Below are 14,546 nucleotides of genomic sequence, written 5' to 3' on the forward strand. Positions count from 1 at the left end.
ACAAGACTTTAGACAAAAAACCTCAATAGTTCAAACTTCAAACAACATTACCCTGACTCGTCTCTTCAGATTGAAAATTCTGAGAAATGGGTGTTTTCGAACAAGCGTATATTTCCAATCTCAAATTACTAGCCTGACTTTTAAGAAACAGTATCACTAGCAGATAAGAAGCTTTCATTAACCCTCGGTGCTGGAAATGAAAGCCGCTATATGGTTGAATAATGTCAAAGGCTAACTGCATACGACTGAAACATGATGGAAAAATATACTTTCGGCACAAGGTGACTACTTTTCATTGAAGGCAATTCCATGATTCTCATTTTTTTTAAATTATATTAATTTTGGTAAAGGATATCGTGCAAGAGGCAAGATGGTCAGCTGTTTTACGTTTTCTTTTTAATTTGCATCTCCTCAACTATTAAAGTAAACCAGTTTGGTACAGATCATCATCAATCGAATCTTTTAATGAAAAAAAAAACGATCCCCCCCTTTAATGGCATAAAGGCATAAATAAACATAGTACGTGCAATGGAGATGGCAGGGAAGTATTGCCCGTAAGATGCCTTCTACCTCTCAGGGATCATGAAGTTGTTGATTCCAAGCTGACAATTTTCTGGTGGAAGCAGACAGTTGCAAGGAATTGGAATTTTTTATCAGCATAGAAGGGAATGATAATTTCCTGTAGCATCTGAACTCACGGCAATATTCCTTTGCCCTCCACAAAACCAAGGATATCATATTCTTCAATGAAGTAATGTTCGGGTACTGAAAGTTCTCTGCTGTGATTCAGGAATCTCAAATTCGAAACTAGGGAATCTCATGGAGGAACAAGATTGAGGAGCAAAGATTGTTCATGCGACATTGCTCATAGAAAGATTAATCAGCATCAGATCTGCAACATGAAAGTGTCAATTACATGTTTGGTAACGTGCCATATCAGTGCATGCAAAAGCAAAAGCAAGCAGCAATAAAATGTAATCAGATTTTGGTGTCTCACCAGGCCTAACTACCTGATTTAGAAATCATGTATGCTGATAAGTGGAAATTATAGCTAAAATTTTACCAGAGCTTGATAACACATAGGGAATCAGAATTTTGCAGAATTATGATAAAACTACAATTATTTAACGTAAACAAGAAACTAACTGGAGTATTGACTATTGACAAAACCCAAAGTCTAGCACCATCATTTGAAGCATTGCTAGATGTAGTTATTACAGATAGGATAAGGACATTACGCAGTGTATTTGTGACAGCAATCCAATAATCTACGAATATTTCCATAATTTGCATGTTCCTCCATCACATCTTTCTCAACAGAATCCTTTAAATCATTCCACTTGTTTAGTATGCTAATTATCCTTCTAAGCTGTTGCAAAGGTCAGGAGAAACAAAGATATTGCAAGAGTACTAAACAAATATCAAGTATATGAGCATAATAAATTGGCAGTTCTCTAATGTTTCTTGCACAGAATTAACTGCTTTGTTACTTGAAAGTCAAATCAAAGGATACAGCTAAAGTTCTGGCATTTGATCTTCTGCCACATGTGGCCAAGCTCTTATTTTCCTTGTTCTCATCAAATTGGTGATCAAAAAGATCATCTTCTATTATATCAGATTTGCTCAATAGAATAAACACATATTGACGTAGACTAGAAGCATTCATCTCATCCTCCTGAACTCGAACTAGTAACCTTGCAATAATGTTCCAGAGTGCACATCGTGCTTCTAAATCATCCAAAGTAAATGGGAAAATATCAAACAGTCCCTGCAAGAAAGGCAAATCTGGGTATCCCCCAGGTGTCAATACTCATACAAATTTGATAATAGTCCAGATTTATTGAAAACATCAGAGTATAAAAAGAAGCATGTGCTGATAACAAACATAAACAATATACCCTGTGATATCTCTGAAGCCAGAGTAGATACATCAGACAGAATATTTGCAATTAGAACTCCAGCAGTCACACAGGAGGTAGAAACCTGAAAGATAAACATTATTAGCTAGCATTATCATCCAAGAATATTTAATGTGTGAAACTCCAGCCAACAAATGATGTTCATTATATGATACACAATTTTTTACCAGGAAGAAAGACAAATACTCCTTGTAACTTGGAAAAAGTAAGAATGTTTTAATTCAATTAGACAGAAGTCTTATATATAAAGGGTTCACCTGATGCAGGCTTTCTATCACAATTTAAAGATGCTAAAGCACAGTAGTCTTTATTTTATTTAGTGGAAATGAAAAGGAAGGAATATAGCCTCTAATTTGAAGAAGCAATTTAAGTTAATAAATCTTCAAGCACTCAGAAACAGATAAAGAATCAGACAACCAATAATTTATATATCCGGAGTCTAAATCATATATCAATTTTTATAGTTCTAGAAGAGCAGCAAATTACCTCAACTTTGTCAGGGAATTTGATCAAGTCACAGACTAGTTGGAAAAATTCTTTGTTTGAGCAGATTTCCTGAGAATATCCATCTATAACGCAGAGGGCTTCAAGTGCACAAAGAATAACATCAAGAACAGAGTACCTAATATTGAATGTAAACCAAACATCAAGGGAAATGCATTCCAATATCTATACAAATAAAAAACAGTTTAATAGGAGGCTTTTAACTTGTTATCCAATAAAATCATCCTCAAAAGAAGAAGAAACGGTTGGTTGTCTCATATTAATTCATACTAGCATTTGCAGCCGGTGTCAAGAAAGTTTGCCACCACTAATTCCAGATCCAATGTTACGTTATATTGATGAACATTTTCTATAGTATCATAAAGCCACATGCAGACCAGAATTGAAGGAACAATAAATTCCACATCTTAATCACATTACTGAAAGAATGAAAAATTCAAGCACAGAACAAGTTTTTGGTAAATCTCAGCCGGTTGTATCCGACTCTGTTTCATTCTATCCAGTATTACATAACTACTAGCCACAACAGCATGCACGTCAATATGATTGTAAGCATGTTATAATCGCTCTTTAACGAGGCTTCTGCCAAAGTGGAATTTGAACCAGTGCAAAATCAGCTTGTCAGAAAATAGATGCTCATCAAATCAGTTTCCCCAAAAATTTTCAATTGGAAAAGATGTGTAATTTTAAACACTTGAAACATAAAAACATGTCGGACAATAAGGGAAATCTTTCTAGAAAATAAAGCACAAAGAAACAGAATAATAAGAAAAGCTAGTTAATAGTCCAAAAACTAGTTTTATTAAACTCAAACCAAGTTCCCACCTTTTAGATGCAGATAAGATAGAACCGTACCTTTCAGGTATTCTGTCATTTGTCAGTTTGCTCATCTCAAAAGCTAAAAGATTAACCAGTACATTTGCTAAACCAAGTTTCATCAAAGGCAAGAGAAGAATATGCTCAACTTCCTTCTGACTTTCTAACATAGATAATAGTAGTCCAACACTCTGTTAGAAAATTAAACCTTCTTTAGATTCCATCACAAAAGATACAAGAATTTACAAAAAAAAAAAAAAATAGTAACAAAATCCAAAAATGATATATTAGCTTGTATTAATGTATACTCTTAGCAAACTTTACCTTCTTCATTGTCAAACATAAGGGCATTATTCATAACTCTATGAGGGGCTAAATAAGCAGTAATAGGATCCAAAATATCCAAAATGTAAATGTTCTTTTTTTATGAACACACAGCAAACCAACTATTCTCTAGCAAATTTGTACTTAACATCCTCATATAACCACCTTTTAATAAATAAAAAACTATAAAATTAAAATACATAAATCATTCACTCATGGTTGCTAGAACAAAGAATCTTTCACAATTCTCAGATCATTTTCTGAAACCAGCCTATAATGTTATGGTATAAATATTTCCACTGTGCATGTGTAAGATATAAAGATTTACAGGATTTCACATAAGAAATGGATCATAGATGATGATATCACCTTTTGAATAAGCTGTGGATTTAACGTATTCTCAGTGACCCATAAAATGCGGCTTAAAATATGTTCAGACTGCAAGGCCTCCGCCCATTTTATGCATTCACCACCTTGAAGACCCGAACTTAACAGCCTGTGTCAGAATATAATCCATGAGAAAGGTATGCAGCACAAAAGCAGTACGAGCTAAATAACTAGATGTGCATGTGATCATCATGAGCTGCTGCAGAACATATTCAATGTTGTCATTATGGATTCAGACATGACTACAAATAGAAAAGGATGCAACATATAAAAAGAAAACCATATGCCCGAGGAGCCAACAGACAAGAAAGGAAATGAGAAGGAATAAAGATAAATATTAGTACTTTATCTAACAACTAGGAGGCATTATTTTAGTTCTTGAAGAAACATTTTCAAAAGAATCATAGTTCTCTTTATTTCAACCATCCAAAATTTCTTTTATACACGTTATTAAATCTCCAAAATCCTTTGTTCAGGATATGCTTGCAGGATAATGCTTTGGTAATTTCATTTCAGGAACAACCGCTTAAAGGGTCATGGCTCCTTCTCTAGGCGTCTAATATGCTAATTACTTGTACAAAGAAAAATGAAAAAAACAAGGAAATTAAAATAGGTGGAAGAGTAAAATCTAATGGCAGCCAACAAAATTCCTTGTAACCATACATATGGTTAAATAAAAAAAAGTGTGCTATAAAACAGTGTTAGAATAACCATGGCCTCCAAGATCTATAATGAACTTAGACACAAAGGTCAGGACATCAAAGCAAAAGCAATAAAAATATTTAGAATTACAAGAGAGAGAGAGAGAGAGAGAAATTCTAATGTTCTGGTATAACATGTAAAAATAGAAATAATATGTGAGCAAAAAGAATTTACCGGAAAGCTTCACAAAGACATTGGGTGTCATCCAAAAATAATTGATCTACTATCACAGCAATTAGTCCATCTGTAGAAATGATATGCTTCATGGGAACTTCATGGCAGGCTAAATTTCCCATGATTCCAAGACAAATCTCCTGATCAAAAAAATGATATAAAAGTATCATTAATGATGACATCAAAGTCCCTCACAGCTACCCACTTACCAACTGCATAATTAAAATAGGACATCGAAACAGGAGCAAATGTGGAACCTACTGTGACACGAACAGACTGGGTAACCATGAGGTTTGCTGAAAGAACTTCAAGCACCAAGTTTTGCACCTGCATAGATATCGTTGAGTGAGTCTAGACTACAGCACATTCGTTACCATGTGTAAGATTAAAAGCTTCTGAATTCCAAACAAACAACAATATATTATATATTTCCCTATCATTTTTTCCGTAAGGTAAGTGGGTGACTTATACCAACATTATATAGAACAACCATCCGTAAAACAAAACAAGAATACAATCAGTCATCTTTGAATTTCATTTTTATATCTGCCTAATCTATAGTAACCTTTAACAATCAAAACAAATTCTACTATTAATTTGACTTTAAATGCAATAAATACAAAACAAACTAAGGGGCAAGCCCTAGTACCATGAGCTCAGCATGAGTTTGATTAGCAGCAAGATCCCACAGAACACAACCACACTCCTCCCAAACCTCTTCCCCAGCTGATAAACGAGCATTTTCCCCTCCATGACGTGAATCTTTTTCATCTTCTCCTTGAAAATCAGGTTCACTAAAATCATCAACAATCTCCATGCTCTTACAATTATCATTTGAAGAACTTACAACTTCATCTTTACAATTTGAACCCAGAATTTCAGTATTATCACCATTTCTTGAATCAACTGGGAGAAGTTTCCTTATCAATGAAATTACGTAACTCGGATCAACTGTTGTGGAAATATCAAATAACTACAAAAAAAAAGTCCTTAACTGAATAAATTCAAAATTACAAGCATGTTTTCAAATTTAAATTAACAAAATCAATCCTAATTCAAATTTACTCTAAAACCCTAGTTTCGAGATTTTAACATTGAAGAACAGAAAAAAGATGAGTAAAGTGAAAACAGAGCCACTGATTTGCAACCTCATCGGGCGGTGCGGAAGGGTGATGCGAAGCGACAAAACGGCCTTCTTCGGGTTGTTCTTGCTCTTTCTCTTCTTCTGTTGTTAGAGCTGATACTGATGACGCCATCTGATTTTGTTCTTTTGAGAAACCACAGAGCGTTTTTTTTTCCCTCTCTTTTTTCCTTTTTTTCTTTTTTTTTTTCGGTGTGTGTGATGGAGTAGAACTTCCCTCCCTATTATTGAATTCTCCCTAAATGAAACTGCAATTTAGAATTTAGACCCCTAATTTTTTGTATTCTTTCGTAATTATTCCCTAGTTTTTATATTTGGCTCAATTTTAACCCTTGTTGATAGACAATGACACACTGTTTTAGATTTTCGAATTTTTTTTTTGGCCAATCGTTTTATATTTACTTTAGTTTATATAATATATTTTTTACAGGTGCTTTAGTAAAAAATAAAAATTTTGAATTTGTATTCAAAAATATTTTTAATGTTATTATGACTGCATTTATTTTTGTACAGTTTAATAATTGTGTATTTTTTTAATTTTAATGCGTTTAAATACATTAGTATTTGATTATTTGATTATATCGGAGTCATAATTTTTATTTTAAAATAACATAAATAATTTTCGTTATGTCACTATTTGTAATTTTTATTGTTATTTAATATTTTTTAAATAATCAAATAAAATTTCATAAAATGCATGAGATATTATTACAATAATATCAAAAATTAAAAGTTCAAGAAAATATTTAAACTTAATAGGTAATATCCTTGGAAACTCTTGATCTTACTATGGAATACATAAATTATTTTCTTTGTATCATGGAATCCTTAAAATCTAACATAAAATTAAAGTTGCTTACATGGGGAGATAACAAGTAATTCAAATATTTTTGAGTTATGTAAGTATTTTTTATATTTCATAATTAAATAGGCCTTTGATCTTTCGAGAATAAATATTAATTTGTTGGATTAATATACTATTGGATCTTTTATATATATAAAATAATATTTATTTTTTATGGATTTAATGTGTTTTTTTATTCTAATAATTTTGTGTGAAAAACTAAAATATTAATTCTATTACTTTATATCCTTAAAATGAGATTCTTTTTAAATAATAAAATAAAATTTTTTATATTTTATGATAAAAAATAACTATAAAAAAAAAAAAGGAGAAAGATAAGTAGAATGAATAATTTAGAATTAAGAGTGTAATCAATTGGTACGTTAATATATTTGAGTTTGACTCTATTCAAGAATTTGAAATTCAAATTTGAATATCAAGTTTCATTTTCATGATCAATTATGATTTTTAATTTAATTGAGTCACTTAAATTAAGTTGGTTATTTTTTTTAAAACTCAATAAAATTATAAATATTATCATTAAATAAAATATAATTTTTCATTTACTTACACATGTAAATTAAATATATTTAAAAAATAAAAATTTAATTATATTTATAATTTTTTTCAAATAAAATGTAAAATTAATCAAATTTATTTAACTTATTACTCAAGTGACTATAACTCGAACCGATAATAAATAAATTGAACTTGAGCCAAATAGCTAACAAGTAGCTTCACTCGTATATGTCTGTATTTTAAATAAATATTATAGATGTAATAGTTATTTAATATTGAATAATTATTTTAAAATTTTACTAAATAAAAAAATTTATGGATTTATACTTTAAAAATATAAATCGATACTAACGAAGGAGATTTTGCAAATTATATATAAATATAATATTTTAAATTAAAATATTAAATAATAATTTTATTAATATAATTTATATATAATTAAATAAATAATAAAAATATATTAAATATATTTTTAAGTTAGTCAAAGTAAAGCATCCTAAAACCAGTCACCAATTTGATCATATTAAAAAAAAAAAAAAGTCTCTCATCTAATCTAATCTCAATTTAAAAAAAAAAACCTATAAAATTAAATCAAATCAAAATCTATTAAATACAAATTATTTTACATTTTTTCTCATTGTCAGTTTTCAAAACATTTTCGAGTGGCAATAACTAGTACCATTAAAAAATTCTCTATCATATCAGAGAGCATTTTGGTAATTTTGTTGCACCTTACAACCGTTAAAAAGTTTTACTCCGATGTACTTTAGGATTAAATTACTTATTATAAATAAAAATAGATAAGTGGAGCAAAATTATACTATTAACAAAAAAAAAATTTGTAGTATAAATTATTATTGAACGTTTGTATATCACTCACACGTGTCAAAATCTAAACTTATAATTAGGATTATTCCTCGTTTAGACGTCTTAAATAAAAGGAAAAAGGACGCTTAACCACAACGCCCACGCGCGAGCCAGGTGGTAATTCCAAGGTCTCGTATGGTTCCTTCTTTTTCAACTTTTTTTTTTTACCAAAAATACAAAAATAAATGTTTGTGGCCACAAATTACTACACATCTGCCACGGTCATTTTTCCGTAAAGAAAGAAAAAACCACCAAGTTATATTTTCAATCCAAGAGGAAGAAAAAAAAAAAAAAACGTCGTTGTTTCAAAGCAAAAACAAGATTCTCTTTTCTTCTCTTACGAGAAGAAGAAAACAATGGCGCTAACTCACTCTTCTTCTTCTTCTTATCTAAATCTTCTCCAATTCTCTGTTAAATCTTCTTCCCCGTCCGTACATTATATTATATTCGGATCTCCATGGCAAAACGCATCTCCGATCTTGCTTCAAAAGACCGGAGTTCCTTTACTTCCGGTCGTAGTGAGACCGTCTTTTAAGAAGATCAAGTGCTTCGCTAGATCATCCACGGAAGAAGATCGTTTGAACGAGCCGGAAAGATTGGCCGCTGAGAATGTCGGTGATGATGACGATGATGGAGGGAGGGAAGATCCGACAGTGCAGCAACACCAGCGTTCTGTGGTTGCGACGCAGGGGATCACCTCGTCTTCCAGTGATTCTCTCACGCTTGGAATTCGTGAGCCTGTCTATGAGGTTCTTTCTTTTCCTTTCTTTTTGGAAGATAAACAAAATTTATTTTAATTTCTAATCCAAGAGAAATTATTGCTCAAAAAAAAAGAGTAAGATATTCTGAGAAAAAAAAAAACACTAAGAAATTGGAGCATCAATACAGTTTAGTTGCAGTTGCATGCAATTATGTATTATGATTTTGTGTGCTATTAATAACGTTTTAAGGTTTATTAGCGCCGGAACAATTTATTAGTTAGTAATTTTCTATTTATTCTTAGGATTTATGGAGTCGCATTCCCCTAAACCCTAAACCCTATTTTTATTTCTCATGTTTAATTTTATGTTTTTTTTCTCAATCTTTAAAGGTGGTAGAGGTGAAGGCAAGTGGAGTAGTATCTACAAGGAAGATAAACCGACGTCAGTTATTGAAATCTAGTGGTAATGTTTTCTTTCCTTAGCTGTTACTTGGTTGTTAAGCTTTAATTGAAGAAGAAAAAAAGGATGTTTTCTTTATTTATTGTGGATTAATTTTGTCTTTTTTATTTTCTTAGGCCTTCGTCCAAGAGATATCCGGAGTGTTGATCCATCATTGTTTTTGACAAACTCAGCACCATCTCTTCTGGTAATAGACGCTTGTGTCATTATATGTAATGATAATTCTTTTATTTGTCATGCTTGGTGCTGGTTGCTTGGATTTGATTTGAGTATTGGTGTGTTTCTTTAGTTTCCCTGTGTTTGAAAACGTATATTTCCCTGTTCCATGCTATAGGTACGTGAGCATGCCATTCTACTTAATCTGGGATCATTACGAGCAATAGCAATGAAAGAATGTGTTCTTATATTTGACCATAATTGGTAAATCTCTTCTTCTGCAAGAGCAAATACACTCTCATTGTTTCATCATTACTATCAATTCATCTAGCTTTTTTGTGTACCGACAATGATGCCTGTTGCATGTGTTGTTTATTTTCAGTAAAGGTGGAAAGGCTTTTATAGACACATTGTTGCCTTGACTGAATGATATGAATGGAGGGCCTTGTATGCCATTTGAGCTTGAGGTTTGTGTCTTACTCAGGACCCTTGCTTTTAAATGCTGATGTATGAAGGTGATTTATGTGTTGTTCACTAGGTAGAAGCTATAATCTTAAACATCTGAGCTTGTTGAGAGACTTTTGGTGAGGTACTTTCAGGTTGTTGAAGCAGCATTACTTTCATGGATACAGCGCTTAGAGCAGAGACTAATGGATTTAGAACCTCGTGTGAGTATGGAAACATAGTGAGTATAAATTTTTGTTTTTTTCCTGTTTTTCATTTTCTTTATCTCTTTTACAAGCTTTATGTTGAATTGACAAAGTCCTAAAGCTGACACCACCAGTCCCCTGGACATTTGCTATACTGCGTGCAAGCAAATTTCAGTAGAAAATGGTTTTCATTGGTTTTCAAGTTCTAAGTGGCTGTACAATAGGAAAGAACTTCTGATTGAAGAAATTCTTTATGGGCGGTAGTTCCATGTCTTTTTGCCATTTATTAACATTCTCTTCCCACTCTATTTTCTCTCTCATACACTTAGAACTCATTGGCCTTCTAGTTAAAATTATCATTGAAAACATTTGAGAAGTATAAGTAACCATTTTTGTTCCCCTTTTTTTGTGTTGCTAATTGCCTTCTAACTCAGACAGCTGCAAGTGAACCAAGTTGCTCTTAATCAACTTGAAAATGCTAGTTTATTTTTGTTTATTAAATCTAATAAACAAGTGTAAGCTTGATATTGAGGCTCATTTTGTTAACTAAGCCAAGTTTGAGCAGGAGGGTGTTTTAGCACTTGAGCTTGTTTATGCTACTGAGAAACTCTTGATTATTAGCTAGGCTCATTTAGATGATATGAGATGTGTATGTAATATTCTTTTTTTTAGCCTATTGGTGCCTATTGAATACCTAAGATCCTTATACCGTTGTCTTAATTTCATAAAAACAAAAATGCTTTTTCCTTTTTAGAATAATTGTGCAGAAGGTTGTTGCAAAGCAATTTAAACTAAGCTTATCTATGCAAATGAGTCAAGCTTGCACTAAATATAAGCTTGAATGAGCAAAGCTTATTTATTAAGCTAGGGCTTCACGCATGAGGTGCTTAGCTTGTTCATTTGCAAGTCTTGTTTTGGGTTATTACCATGTACTCCAAGCTTGCTTGAAAGAGTTACTTATTCTTATAGTTCATCTTATTCTGAGGAACTCTTCTCTGAGAAGTTACAATTCTTTGATAAAATTAGAATATACATTTTACCTAGAATTTATACACCTTAGCAATTTATTATTTCCACTGTGATTAATGAAGGAGAACTTGAAATTGCTACGAGCGATCTTTTATCATGTTATTTTATTTTAATTTCCATTTCCTGAATGTGTATAATGCAAAATCCTTCCCCTCTGAGCTTAAAAATTTTGTACTTTGAGTGCCATGTGTTTTACAGTATCATTATGTGATAGTTTGCGACAGTATGAACCTGTTTAATCATTATTAGCACTCTTCCATGTGCATAGGTACAAGCTCTGCTCGAAGAGTTGCCTAACAAATTAACCGGTGACATATTGGAGCAACTTCGTATAAGCAAACAGACCTTGGTATATTAACTTAACAAAATCTTATTTAGTTGCATAACAATAAATAGTTAAATATCTTTTCTTCAAATTATTATCCTTTTCCTTTCATTTATCATTCAAGGTTGAATTGGGTTCAAGAGCAGGGGCTCTTAGACAAATGCTGCTTGATCTTTTGGAGGATCCCCATGAAATACGTCGTAGATGTATTATGGGAAGAAACTGTACTCTTAAAAAGGGAAATGATGACGTGGAATGTTCTGTACCCTTGGAAAAGTTGATCGCTGAAGGTAAACTGTACTCATAATCTCATTTTTAATTTGTTTCAACAAGAGTTCTAATCGGTTTGATTTGGTCATTTTGCAGAAGAGGAGGAAGAGATTGAGATGCTTTTGGAAAATTATCTTCAAAGGTTTATCCTTCGTTCTATTTGTGGTGCATATCTAGTATGTAGTTTGTATCAAATAGGATTATCATTTATTTTCTTCATTCTACTGTTCTTGATAGTCTTCAAGTTGGGTTGCAAGAGCTCTTTACAAGGTCCACAGTTCTATATGATATGAATAAGAAATAAATTAGATAAATAAGATGCATTTTGAGGTTTGGTTTAACATAAAGGAATAAGTACAACTGCTTAGAAGTGGCTGACTGTTGGTTGCATTTTCAATGGCCAGGCAGAAAGGGTTTTGTTTTTCTGAGACTGCTCTAGTTATTTATTTGTGGGCATGTTTTGTTTAGCTAGAACTCAATTATAACGCCTTATTGCATTTTGCAGATGTGAATCTTGCCATGGTCAGGCAGAAAGGCTTCTTGATTCTGCAAAAGAAATGGAAGATTCTATTGCTGTCAACCTAAGGTCTTGATGAAGTTTGATTTACATTTTGTTGTCAGCATCACCATTTCATTTGGGGTTTTGTCAATACTTTATTCTCCAAAATCCTATGCCCCTCTTATCTGTGATTTTGATGAATTGAGTTTTCAGAATCAATTCTAGTAAATCTTTCTTTTGCATCTGAATCCTCACTTCGTTAACTAACAAAGTGAGGTTGTTTAATTATTTTTATCAGCGCTAGAAGGCTTGAGGTAAGCAGAGTGGAATTACTTCTTCAGGTTGGAGCATTTTGTGTTGCAGTTGGTGCTCTAGTTGCAGGTTTGTCCTTCCACCAGCAAGAAAATAGAAGCCAAGCATCTATTTTTTACATGCTCCAAGGAATAGTTTAACATAATCATTGTTTGATAAACTTGGTTATGCTTGTATTTATCCACATGACTTGTTTAGATTGTTGTGATTCAGTTAATAATGACATTAGCGCATTGCTGAATGACAGCTAAAACAAGAACATGATTAATCATTGAGGGATACCTGGTTGTAAGAATCTCCATGGCTTGTCCAATATAGAAACTGTAAATCTTAGATGCCACAAATCATGATTCATTAGAATGCTTAATCATTATGTGGCAAATAAAATTGTAAATTGGTTCAGTGATTGTAACTAGTTCATGGATTTATTATTTGAAATGTGGTGATAGTTTTGTTGTTTGTTTTTTTGGTTATGTGGGAAGGAATGGGACCTAGAGAAACTGCTCAAGTTTGGGATTAGTTAAAGAGGGAAAAGGACAAAAAAAGTTGTCACACTGATGGCTGACGGAGATGTATGTATGTCTCTTGATTTACTATTTGTGGCATGAATGGCATAAATTTGTTCTGATTCCATTCTTGAAATCATTTATTCCATTGGACAGCGAAATGTTTCTTCAAGAATTTTAGCAGCAATTATGAGCATCCACCTAAAGAGGCTTAAGATTATATTTCCTGTTTTCAGGTATATTTGGCATGAACTTGAGGTCCTATCTGGAAGAACATGTGGTATGTTGTAATAAAAGTTTGAACATTTTTGTATCAAGTTGATTTTCACTTGGCTAACTTACCCTATATTTGATGTGGTGCAGTTTGCCTTCTGGCTAACCACAGCAGGGATTTTTGTTGGTGCTGTTGTGGCGTTTTTTCTCATGCATTCATATCTCAGGACTAGGAAAATACTTTAATTTAGGAGTTAGGTAAGTTGTGTATTACCTTAAAACTTATTTTACTACTAGCCCTTGTAGATCTTAAAATAGGAAGAGGAAAATATTGAACAAAAGCCAAACATTCACAATGGTATTATGAATTATAACATGGGGAAGAAGATGAAAGAGTGGGAACCAGTGCCCCTCATATAGCAAGAAGTGATTAAACCTTCCAAATTATGTACTGAAACAGATTCCCCCTTTTTGAAAAGAGAAGGCTTTACACTTTCCCTAGTATCTTTCTTTAGCTTTCTTCTCTTCCTTTATGTAATTATAGAGATCCTTTTAATAGTTAATTTAATCAACATATTTAATATTTCAGTGCTTTTCCAGTATTTAAACTTTTAAATACATTATATCTAAATGCATTATAATTCCTTGAAGCTGATCTTTCCTGTGTTTTTGACAGGTGAATTCGAAAGCAAAGATTCCTGTCTCCAAAGTGCATGATGTGCTGTGATTGTTATAATTATAGTGGTAGGTAATCTTTAGAAGAATGATTGTTTAGGCGGATTGCAAAAGTTGTAGTAGTTCTTTGAAGCTGCAGATAGCAACGGTTGATCAACTTGCAATGCCTTTTCAGCATGTAAAACAAGGACATGAGAGCAATATTCCAGGTATCCTCTGGGCCATATATGCTCTCGATCAAAATGCCTTGGCAATTTTAGAACTTTTTTTTTTTAAAATAAATAGCTTGAATAGCACCAATAAATTATGAGGCTTGTTTTCCCTTCATTGATTTAAATTTTAATGATTATAGGCTCTACCATTTCCTGGGCTAAAGACGTTTTACAATTCTCTTACGAACGGCGAAGAACGTTCTCTTTTTTCCTACTCTTACTCTGTATTACTACCATTGTGGGACACTATAACTCAACTTTCCACTGGCCACAGTTCATCCTATCATTCATGGATTTCTCTCTTTTTCTTGTTGTTTGGGAGGAGAAAAAGAAAAATGAAAA

The 14,546-nt window shown here is 32.3% G+C and overlaps 1 protein-coding gene and 1 pseudogene across 4 annotated transcripts; one reads left to right on the forward strand and one right to left on the reverse strand.

Moving 5' to 3' along the window:
* Positions 1–381: 381 nt before the first annotated feature.
* LOC111285536 (ARM repeat superfamily protein) lies at positions 382–6,247 on the reverse strand. 3 transcript variants are annotated; one of them, XM_022875023.2, is made up of 11 exons: positions 5,975–6,247; positions 5,476–5,799; positions 5,088–5,153; positions 4,827–4,966; positions 3,933–4,059; positions 3,279–3,430; positions 2,406–2,541; positions 1,899–1,983; positions 1,514–1,785; positions 1,239–1,369; positions 382–892 (listed from the first exon to the last, which is right to left on the reverse strand). In XM_022875023.2, exons 1-11 carry the CDS (start codon positions 6,080–6,082, stop codon positions 877–879), a joined length of 1,557 nt encoding a protein of 518 aa, XP_022730758.1. In that variant the 5' UTR covers positions 6,083–6,247; the 3' UTR covers positions 382–876. The 3 variants fall into 3 exon arrangements, with proteins under 3 accessions (XP_022730758.1, XP_089617773.1, XP_089617774.1); XM_089761647.1 differs by having other exon boundaries at positions 5,476–5,746; positions 5,975–6,163; XM_089761648.1 differs by lacking the exon at positions 5,476–5,799 and having other exon boundaries at positions 5,975–6,180.
* A 2,055-nt stretch (positions 6,248–8,302) lies between these two features.
* LOC111284184 (magnesium transporter MRS2-11, chloroplastic-like) lies at positions 8,303–14,319 on the forward strand (annotated as a pseudogene). The gene is made up of 14 exons (XR_016342623.1): positions 8,303–8,946; positions 9,288–9,360; positions 9,474–9,544; positions 9,692–9,777; positions 9,896–9,980; positions 10,113–10,181; positions 11,461–11,541; positions 11,642–11,807; positions 11,884–11,929; positions 12,293–12,373; positions 12,585–12,667; positions 13,341–13,384; positions 13,468–13,575; positions 13,994–14,319. The product of XR_016342623.1 is annotated as a magnesium transporter MRS2-11, chloroplastic-like (transcript).
* The last annotated feature ends 227 nt before the right edge of the window (positions 14,320–14,546 follow it).

The sequence above is a fragment of the Durio zibethinus genome, chromosome 6, assembly GCF_047325235.1.
Source record: "Durio zibethinus cultivar Kanyao isolate XHJ-2024 chromosome 6, ASM4732523v1, whole genome shotgun sequence".
NCBI classification, from domain to species: Eukaryota; Viridiplantae; Streptophyta; class Magnoliopsida; order Malvales; family Malvaceae; genus Durio; species Durio zibethinus.

Coding starts and splice junctions, on each gene's coding strand:
- LOC111285536 (XM_022875023.2), bottom strand. CDS start 6,082: ATGGCGTCATCAGTATCAGCTCTAACAACAGAAGAAGAGAAAGAGCAA. Junction 5,800..5,974: donor CTTCCGCACCGCCCGATGAG/GTTGCAAATCAG, acceptor TTTTTTTTGTAG/TTATTTGATATTTCCACAAC. Junction 5,154..5,475: donor AAACTCATGCTGAGCTCATG/GTACTAGGGCTT, acceptor ATATCTATGCAG/GTGCAAAACTTGGTGCTTGA.